The 10,991-nt window shown below is 38.5% G+C and overlaps 1 protein-coding gene across 1 annotated transcript; it reads left to right on the forward strand.

The window, feature by feature from the left end:
• Nucleotides 1-1,264: 1,264 nt before the first annotated feature.
• LOC140961001 (uncharacterized) lies at nucleotides 1,265-4,681 on the forward strand. The gene is made up of 4 exons (XM_073419326.1): nucleotides 1,265-1,937; nucleotides 2,546-2,973; nucleotides 3,067-3,559; nucleotides 4,314-4,681. The coding sequence occupies exons 1-4, from the start codon at nucleotides 1,265-1,267 to the stop codon at nucleotides 4,679-4,681; spliced, it is 1,962 nt and encodes a 653-aa protein (XP_073275427.1).
• The last annotated feature ends 6,310 nt before the right edge of the window (nucleotides 4,682-10,991 follow it).

Genomic DNA, 10,991 nt, shown 5'->3' on the forward strand with positions numbered 1-10,991 from the left:
TGAATAAGATTCAAAATTAATATCAAGCCCGCAAAGGGGAATTATAAAGGTGTTTATAATTTTCATGTCTTCCATCGACAATGGGTGCATGATGAACGCTACTCGTGTTTGGGGCTCGGCTCATATTATTGGGGGGCCCTGGACACCGGAAAGCTGTGACATCCATTGACATGGTGATGTGAACTACGAGGAACTCCAATGATTTCGACTCATATTATTGAGGTAACTCATGCCGACCGTCCGTTAAGGTTCAACATCGATGGGTAAGGCTTGACACGTAAAGATGAACGACGTCATATTATTGGGTCCTAATCAAACGTGAGACAAAACTTTACGTAGAGGGTTGCATGGTGATGGAATTGGAAACTACCTTTTAGGAATTGTGATTGGCTGATATTATTTGAGATCATAAATCGCTAATTGGACCTTGCGTACCTACTGAGGAAATGAGTTTCACGTTTTCACTAGAGGGTAGTGAAAGATGTCAAAACAGTGTGAGTAAACATTTATAAAGTAAAAGTCCATACTTTATATCTTACTAAATATTTTAAAATATTTATTAACATTTATCTGTTTTACTTTTCAGTAAAAAAATTGACAATGTCTTAGATTCGCAATCCATTATCTGCTATACTCGAAAAGCACGTATTAACCGGACCTAATTACCTCACTTGGTTAAGAAACCTTAAAATCGTCTTGAATTCGGAAAGGATAGCATATACACTTACTGAAAGCCAAGTATTATATGCAGGCTTCAATGAATGATGAGCTGCAGAGGCATTTTGAGAATGCAAAGAGTGCTGCTGACATTCATTTGCATCTCAAAGAGCTCTTTAGTGAGCAGACTCGACCTCTTAGGCATGCTATCGTCAAGGAGCTGATCACTTTGCGCATGCGAGATGGGGCCTCGGTCCATGAGCATGGCTTGAAGTTGATTGGGCTCTTGGATAAGCTCGTTGGCATGGATCTGATGTGTGCCTTCTGTAATATCCCAACATTTTATCCTTTTATTGTTAATGATGTTATTTTATGGTTTGGTGTTATGGATATATGGATAAGTTATTATTGATCATGGTTATTGTTATGGTTTATGAGTATAGTTGATGGAAGGGTTGGTATTTCATGTTATAGCATCAATATGGTTATCATATTGTAGCTCAATTGGTACCAGACTTGTGCTAAGTTTCTATATGTCTAGGAGATCTTAGGTTCGAGTCTGGGGAGGCACAAACTCCAGTGCCTGGGCTGGAGGAGTCATTGAGTAATGCGGCCATGGGATAAACGACTCCCGCTAGTTGGATCGGGAACAGCCCATGGGCATTACAGCATTAATCCTGATTCGTCAATCATTTCAAGTACCATTCTTATTTCAGGCAAGGTAGCTACTACTCTTATTGATACTGGCACCACACATTCTTTTATATCTGAGCAATTTATGCATTCTCTGGGTGTTGCTCCTATTGGTGAAATTGCCCACTTTTCTATTGTGCTTCCTTCGGGAGATTATATTCATTCTTCAAGTGTGATTCGAGCGTGCCCTGTTCAAGTAGATGAGGAATTGTTGTATGCTGATTTGATTGTCATACCCATGATTGAGTTCGATGTTATTTTGGGAATGGATTGGTTATCTACTTATCTAGCTGTGATAGATTGTGTAGCCAAGACAGTGCGTTTTCCTTCAGGGCATGGTGATAGCAGGGTCTTCACGGGGTCAGGTACTTCGCTTGGCCTTTCTTTTATTTCCTGCTTTCAAATTCAACGGATGTTGGTTAAGGGTTGTCATGGGTTGCTAGCATCGGTGGTGGATGTAACTGGAGAAGGGAGTGGGAATGTGAGCGACATTAATATTGTGAAGTATTATCTTGATGTCTTTGCGGATGATGTGCTGGGATTGCCACCGGATAGAGAGGTGGAATTTGTTATTGATATTGTACCAGGTACTGCACCGATTTCTAAAGCCCCTTATTGAATGGCCCCAACTGAAATGAAAGAGTTGAAGAGTCAATTGCAAGAGTTATTAGATAAGGGCTTTATTAGACCAAGTTCATCACCATGGGGGCGCCGGTATTATTTGTGAAGAAAAAAGATGGGTCTTTGAGATTGTGTATTGACTATCGAGAGATCAACAAAGTAACGATCAAGAACAAATATCCTCTGCCCAGAATTGATGATCTTTTTGATCAGTTGCAAGGTGCTACTGTATTTTCCAAGATTGATTTGCGGTCAGGGTACCGTCAATTGAAAGTAAAGGAGTGTGACATACCTAAGACGACTTTTCGAACCAGGTATGGTCACTACAAGTTTTTGGTTATGTCGTTTGGATTAACTAATGTTTCTTCTGTACTTATGGATCTTATGAATCGGGTTTTCAAGCCATATTTGGACAGTTTCGTTATTGTCTTCATTGATGATATTTTAATCTATTAAAAGACTCGAGATCTACATCGGGAGCATTTGAGGATCGTATTACAGCAGTAGAGGGACAACAAGTTATATGCGAAATTCAAGAAATGTGAATTTTGGCTGGAGCAAATTGCATTTTTAGGTCATATCGTTTCCAAGGAAGGAATTGCTGTGGATCCGGCTAAGATTGAAGCAGTTAAGAAGTGGCCTATTCCTTTGACAGTTGTTGAGGTACGAAGTTTCCTTGGGTTGGCAGGGTACTATCGTCATTTTATTGCTGATTTCTCAAAAATAGCCTTGCCACTTACTACTCTGACGAGAAAGACAGTTAAGTATGAATGGACTAATGAATGTCAGCAAGCATTTCAAGTATTGAAGGACAAATTGACTTCAGCTCCAGTGTTAGCTCTTCCTCAAGGAGTTGAAGACTTTGTGGTGTATACAGATGCTTCCAAGAAAGGTCTTGGTGCTGTGTTGATGCAGCGAGGCAAAGTTATTGCTTATGCTTCTCGTCAATTGAAGGAGTATGATAAGAACTTTCTGACTCATGATCTTGAGTTGGCAACCGTGGTATTTGCTTTGAAGATTTGGCGACATTATTTATATTGCGTGAAATGTGATATTTTCTCAGATCATAAAAGTCTTAAGTATCTCTTTACTCAGAAAGAATTGAACATGCGTCAGAGAATGTGGTTAGAACTTGTGAAGGATTATGATTGCACTATCAGTTACCATCCAGGAAAAGCGAATGTGGTTGCTGATGCATCGAGCCGAAAGTCAGGTCTTCAATTGGGTTCTATGATTCAAAAGCCTCTGTTGTTGGATTTGCAGAGAAGTGAGATCACATTGGTTGAGGAAGGTACGATCGCTCGACTTTCAGCCCTAGTTATTCGACCGACTTTGATTGACAGAATTAAGCATGAGCAACAGTTGGATACTCTTTTGTTGGACTTGAGAGCAAAGGCAGAGAAAAAGGGGAATTCTGAGTTTGGATTGAACAGTGATGGCCTGATTACATTTCAAGGCCGTATTTGTGTTCCTGTTGGTGATGCTATTCATCGTGATGTTTTGACGGAAGCTCATACTGCACCTTATTCAGTACATCCTGGTATCACCAAGATGTATCAAGATCTCCGTCGATTGTATTGGTGGCCAGGTATGAAGAAAGATATAGCAGCATTTATTTCTGAATGCTTGACTTGTCAGCAGGTAAAGATTGAGCACCAAGGACCGGCGGGCTTATTGCAATCCTTACCTATACCGCAATGGAAGTGGGAACACATCACTATGGATTTTGTTGTTGGGTTGCCAATAACTCAGAAGGGCTATAATTCTATTTGGGTGATTGTGGATCGATTGACCAAGTCATCACATTTTCTCCCTGTCAAGACAACATATTCTATGACTCAATATGCGGAGACATATGTCCAAGAGATTGTAAGACTTCATGGGATACCCGTGTCGATTGTTTCAGATCGTGATACTAGGTTACATCTGAGTTTTGATAGAGTCTCCGTAGAGCTTTGGGTACAAAGTTGGCCTTTACCACAGCCTATCATCCTCAGAGCGATGGTCAATCAGAGAGAGTTATACAGATTTTGGAAGATATGTTGAGGACATGTACTATTGACTTTCCTGGTAGTTGGGATTCGAAGTTACCTCTTGCGAGTTCACATATAATAACAGCTATCAGTCATCGATTGGCATGGCACCATATGAAGCATTATATGGTAGGAAGTGTAGATCAACTTTATATTGGGACGAAGTAGGAGAAATGAAGATGTTGGGACCCGAGTTGGTTCAACAAATGATTGATGTGGTCGCTCTAATCAGACAGAGAATGAAGACGGCTCAATCTCGACAGACAAGTTATGCAAATGTTTGAAGAAGGCCTTTGGAATTCAATGTAGGTGACCATATGTTCGTTAAGATAGCTCCCCTCAAGGGAGTTATGAGGTTTGGAAAGAAAGGTAAGTTGAGTCCTCGCTATATTGGACCTTTCGAGATTCTGGATAGGATTGGTGAAAGAGCATATCGATTGGCTTTGCCTCCGGATTTGAATCGAGTTCACAATGTCTTCCATGTTTCAATGTTACGGAAGTATTTGTCCAATCCATCCCATGTTCTGCGACACGAAGCATTAGATCTTTTGCCTAATCTGAGCTATGAAGAAGTACCGGTTCAAATTATGGATCGCAAAGTTAAAGTGCTAAGGAACAAAGAAATTGGCTTTGTTAAAGTTCTTTGGAGGAATCATGCGATTGAAGAGGCTACATGAGAACTGGAGGAAGAGATGAGACAATGTTATCCGGATTTATTTTGATGTAAGCAAATTTTGGTGACGAAATTTTTATAAAGGGGGAGATTGTAATATCCCAACCTTTTATCCTTTTAATGTTAATGATGTTATTCTATGGTTTGGTGTTATGGATATATGGTAAAGTTATTATTGATCATGGATATTGTTATGGTTTATGAGTATAGTTGATGGAAGGGTTGGTCTTTCATGTTATAGCATCAATATGGTTATCACATTGTATTCATGGTTAATTATTATATGGGTTTGGGTATGGTTAAGTAGATGGTTGTGTATTTGAGGAGTTGTTATTGTTGTGAAGGTATAATTTTGGGAGTTGAATTGATGGTTTGGATGGTTTGAGCCGAATAGGTAATTGGGATGCAGAAACGGTATGAAAATTTTGGTATTTGTTACGGTTTTTAGTACAATGAATGGAATAATAATCCAAATGACATGAGGCCAATTGCATTAGAAAGCTACGATCCAGAGCTACAACTTTCACGTTTTGAGATTTGTTTAAATAGTTAAGGAAGATGAGTCAAAAGTGGCCCGAAGTGGGTCGTGTGTATCGTTGTTCTTGTACTGACACATGTTGGGAGAATGGGCATAACTTTTTACTCAGACCTCCAAATGACCTGAAACTAGTGGGAGATTCAAGAAAAGACATAGGGCTACAACTTTTAGGTTTACACTTTGGCTAATTCAGAAGAAAAAGTGCAGTTTTGGCCCTTTGACCGAGGGAACATGGACCCCTACACGGGCCCAGGCACGGGGTCCGTGTCTTGCCAAGCAAAATTTGTGTTTTCCAGTGTGTACACGGACCTCTACATGGAGGGGGGCACGGGGTCCTTGTCTATGGCGTAGAAAACATATTTTTAAGAGTTTATAAGCCAATTATTATGCCATTTCTCTTACTTCTCTTGCATCCATCGACTTGGAGAGTTAGGGTTCTTCATTTCTTTTCTAAATTCTTTTCTTTCCAAGGTTTGGATCTTCAAAATGGAGGTGTGATCTTTATAACCTCAAGAGCAAGTAACCAAGGTAAGGAAAATTATCTTTTGGGTATTTGGTTGAAGGGAAGAGAATGATGTTTAGGCTTGAATGATAGTTATAGGTTAAAGATGTGAAGTTAATGGTATAATCTTGATCTTGTGTTGTAGGATCAACTACCAAGAAACTATCACAACAAGTTCTATTTGTTGTAAGTGGACTTTTTCTTTGAATGCATCTAATGGCCTATATGTATGACAAATGATATTGTTATTGTTCCTAGCTCCTTTAATCCATTGATTAAATACTTGTTATGTACAGTTACTGATTTTGACTGAAATGTACATGTATACCTGTTAGAGTAGGTGCACGTCGAGCCAAGTGTTGGCCGAGTGTTCACAATGAAACTCTATGTATAAGCAATCTTTATTTTAATAATATTTGAAATTATTGTTTTGGCACATCTTTATCTATATACCCATGCTAGTTGCATAGATAAAGCCCTTGAATATACAAATAGTAGAAAGAATATGAGATGCTCATATGATGAGTATCATGAATCTCATATTTGGAATCATGTAAGCGATGCTGCTAGGCATTTAACATGATTGGTTGGGTACTATCAGACTTGATTTCTGACGTTCTTTTTATCAAGGAATTGATAATTAAGAATGAAGCAATTGGGGTATGCTCGTATAAGGACATGTTTAGTCCGAATCACATGGAGATGTGAACCCACGGCTAGTTGTATCAGTGAACCATTGAGTGCCACACAAGTACTAGCTTTCTAGATCCCGTTGAGAAGTAAAATAGTTCAATGTGTTGAACGGCTTACAAATGAGTTTATAAGTGTAAGAAAAAATAGAAGTATGACTTCTATGAGAGAAATGTAATTTTAATTTATGAATGTGTTCTTAACTTAAAAGTTGGTCAAATAAATAATGTATTTGAAAATTGTGATTTTCATAAACATTATTATGGACTAAATTAAATTAATTCAAGTGTTGAATTAATTAATCACTAGTGGACCTAGTAGAGTCCAAATAATTAAATTAATTCAAGGGTTGAATTGATTAAATAATATTGATTTTTTAGAGCTCAATTTAAATAAATTATTTAAACTAGTGGACTTGAGTAAATTCAAGTAATGTTTAATTAGTCTCAAATATGTTTGAGATAATTAAATTAAGTCCATGGATTTTTAATTGTTAAAAATCAAATAAGATTTGCATGCATGGGAGGTAAAAGGTTGGGAGACATCTTTTTGTATAACCAAGGCTTGGCATGCAACTTTTTTACTTTAACTTTAAAAAAAAAAAAAAAAATATCTCTCCTTCTCTCCTAGCATGAATAGTGGCCGAAAATACTATTCATTCTCTCCATTTTTTTGTTCTTCAATGGTTGGAGAAAACACTCACTTCTCAAAGAAAAATCCTCATATTTTTCTAGTGCAAAATATGAGGGGATCTACCTAGTTGGTGGTGGGCTTTATTTTAGAGCAAGGAGTGCTCTTTGGAAGCTTGTAGAAGTTCTTGCCATAAAAGAGCTAAGGTGTTTACACCTTAGTTGGAGCCATCATCAACCTCAAGAGGTTTATAGGTATTTTTCTAAACACACTATGTATGACATTTTGTTGTTTTTGTATTTGCTACACATTAAATCAAGGTGGCCGAAAATTTCTTATGAAAAATAAAAATTTTAAACTTCCGTTGCGCTTCCGATCACCGTAACCGATCCCCTTTCAAGTGGTATTCGAGCTATGGTTACAATTTTGGTGTAGCAAATACATATTATAATGTTGAGGTCCATTTCTAACCGTATGAGACAATCAAAACAATTTTTCGAAGGCCGGTTTTTGGGGCGGTTTTGGGCAGCAAGTTGCTGCCCATTTCGGGCAGCTTGGGCTGCCCGTGGGCTGCCCATTTCGGGCAGCAAGGGCAGCCCCTGCCCGAACGCCACACTTTTAAAATTAAAAAAAATAAAAATTTTTTGTTGCCGGAATCCGGCGACGGAGCTCCGGCGACGGCGATGACGACTAGGGTTTCCAAAAGTGCTTTGGATTATCAAAGTGTCATGGGCCTTGAGTTGTTGGGCCATTGGATGGCTAACATATTTGTGAAATTTAAATGGGCCAAAATATTTTTGGTGAAAAATGATTTTTTTTGGGCCCTTAAGTTTAAATTTACAAAAGTTGCAAATATTTTCTCGTTAAATAAATAATTTAAGTTGGACTTTAATTATTTATAGTAAATGGTGATTTACAAGAAATTCGGTTATAAATAAATTAATTTGAAAGTAGACCTTTGTTTGTATACTTTGTTAATTTAGTTGTGATTGGATCAAGATATATAATATTGGATCAATTGATTATAGTGATAATTAATTGATGGTGTATGATATGTGATATTATGCATGAAGGATGATCAAAAGCCCAAGCCCAATTTGCTAGGTGTATGCTAGGATATTTTGTGTTGAATGATTGTAATAATTATCAAATTTCAAGTGGGATTGGTTTATGGCCCGTTCCCACCACATGAGATGTATCCCTATTTGCCATGGATATTTATTTGTAAATATTAGTATAGTGGATGATCAAGATTGGAAGATGGTGGCCATGATGATTATGAAGATCAAGACATGTAAATATTGGAAGCTAATGTAATAGTTGCATTTGCATCCCATGCATTTCCCTAGGATTGGACCTAGGCCCGTGTTTGGCTCACACGGGCCATTAGTGTTGGGGCGATTGATCATCCTTATTTTGTTTACTGTTTATAATATATGCATGATATGTTATAAATAATGAGTATGTGCGTTATTATTATGATAATAACAAAGTTGCATGAATCCGGCAAACATACGATCAAACATGGCGAGCTTTTAAATAAAATTAATGATGAGACCTTTCAAAATTAAAAACCCTCATTTTGAATAAGATTCAAAATTAATATCAAGCCCGAAAAGGGGTATTATAAATTTGTTTATAATTTACTTGTCTTCCATCGACAATGGGTGCATGATGAACGCTACCCATGCTCGGGGCTCGGCTCATATTATTGGGGGGGCCTTGGGTGCCGGAAAGCTGTGACATCCATTGACATGGTGATGTGAACTACGTGGAACTCCCATGATTTCGGCTCATATTATTGAGGGAACTCATGGCGACCGTCCATTAAGGTTCAATATCGATGGGTTAGGCTTGACACGTAAAGATGAACGACGTCATATTATTGGGTCCTAATCAAACGTGAGACAAAAGTTTACGTAGAGGGTTGCATGGAGATGCAATTGGAAACTACCTTTTAGGAATTGTGATTGGCTGATATCATTCGGGATCATAATTCGCTAATTGGACCTTACGTACCTACTGAGGAATGGAGTTTCCCGTTTTCACTAGAGGGTAGTGAAAGATGTCAAAACAGTGGGAGCGAATATTTATAAAGTAAAAGTCCATACTTTATATCTTACGAAATATTTTGAAATAGTCATCAACATTTATCTGTTTTCACTTTTCAGTACAAATTGACAATGTCTTCGATTCGCAATCCGATATCTGCAATACTCGACAAACACATGTTTACCGGACCTAATTACCTCACTTGGCTAAGAAACCTAAAAATCGTCTTGAATTCGAAAAGGATAGCATATACACTTACTGAGTCGCCCCCTGTTGAGGCGCCGGCTGACTGCACTCCTGAGGAATTGCAGACTTACAAGGAATGGTGTGACCATGACTTGAAAGCCATGTGTTATATGCTGACTTCTATGAATGATGAGCTACAGAGGCGTTTTGAGGATGCAAAGAGTGCTGCTGACATTCATTTGCATCTCAAGGAGCTCTTTGGTGAGCAGACACGGCCTCTTAGGCATGCAACCGTCAAGGAGCTGAACACTTTGCGCATGCGAGATGGGGCCTCGGTCCATGAGCATGGCCTAAAGATGATTGGTCTCGTGGACAAGCTCGTTGGCATGGATCTGATTTTGCCTTCGGAGTTGACCACTGACGTGTTACTCTTATCACTGCCTAGCTCATTTGGTCCTTTTGTGGTGAATTTCAACATGAACAAGCTAGAGCCGACCTTTGAGGAGTTGGTGAATATGCTTGTTACGTTTGAATCCACCATCAAGAAAGAGAAGTTGGTTCTTTAAGTGGGTTCTTCATCTGGTACGAAGACTGATCCACATGGGAAGGAAAAGAAGCGTTCTTTCCAACCTCCCAAGAAGAACGTGCCCTTGATGAGGCAATCTCCGAATCCCATTGTGGCAGCCACACCAGTTAAGGCTGACAAGACTGCTGATGTTTGTCATCACTGCAAGAAGCCTGGACATTGGAGGCGTAATTGCAAAGAATATCTTGCCCAGAAAGGTTCTGGAAATGGTATGTTCTACATTGAAGTAAACATTTCAATTAACTCTACTTCTTGGGTATTGGATACCGGATGTTGATCACATCTCTGTAATGATTTGCAAGTGATGGAAAGAAGTAAGAGGATTAGAGAAGGTGAGACCTTCTTGAGGATGGGCAATGGAGCAAGATTTGCTGCCAAGACCTTAAGAGATGTTTACTTATTGTTGAACAATGATTTTAAGTTAATTTTTTTTAAGAGATGTTTTGTTTGTACCTTTTTGGTGAAAAACATTGTTTCCATTTCTATGGTGATAAAGATGGATATTCTTGTTTATTTAGCAAAGGTGTTTGCAACATTTACAAGAATGAATGTTTAATTGGTACTTGAAAACTTGAAAACGATATCTATAACTTAAAATTAAAAGATATTCTACTAAATGTCCAATCAAAGGCATACACCATATGAGATATGGATGGGTAAGCCTCCCAAATATTCTTATCTTAGAATATGGGGTGCCCTGCTTATGTGAAGCAGGTAGTGGGAGATAAATTGGATTGTTGATCCATTTTATGTTATTTTGTGGGATATCCAAGGAATTCTGTTGGATATTATTTCTATCATCCCCAAGAAACAAAGGCGTTTGTTTCTAAGAATGCAACCTTTTTGGAAAAGGAATTTCTATTGGATAGAAAAGGGGAGATGATAGAACTCGAAGAGGTTCGAGAGACACCCACAATTGTAGAACCCACACCCGAAGAGCCAAGAGAGGAGATACAAGCTCCTAGAAGATACGAGAGAGTCTCGAGACCACCTATGAGGTATGGTCTGCTTCTTGAAGAGGGCCATGATGAGCCTATCCATGGATGTGATCCAAGGACCTTCAAGGAAGCGTTATCTGATGCCGATTCATCCAAGTGGCTTGAAGCAATGGAATCTGAGATGAATTCCAT

This window comes from Primulina huaijiensis, chromosome 16 (genome assembly GCF_012295235.1).
Source record: "Primulina huaijiensis isolate GDHJ02 chromosome 16, ASM1229523v2, whole genome shotgun sequence".
NCBI lineage: Eukaryota > Viridiplantae > Streptophyta > Magnoliopsida > Lamiales > Gesneriaceae > Primulina > Primulina huaijiensis.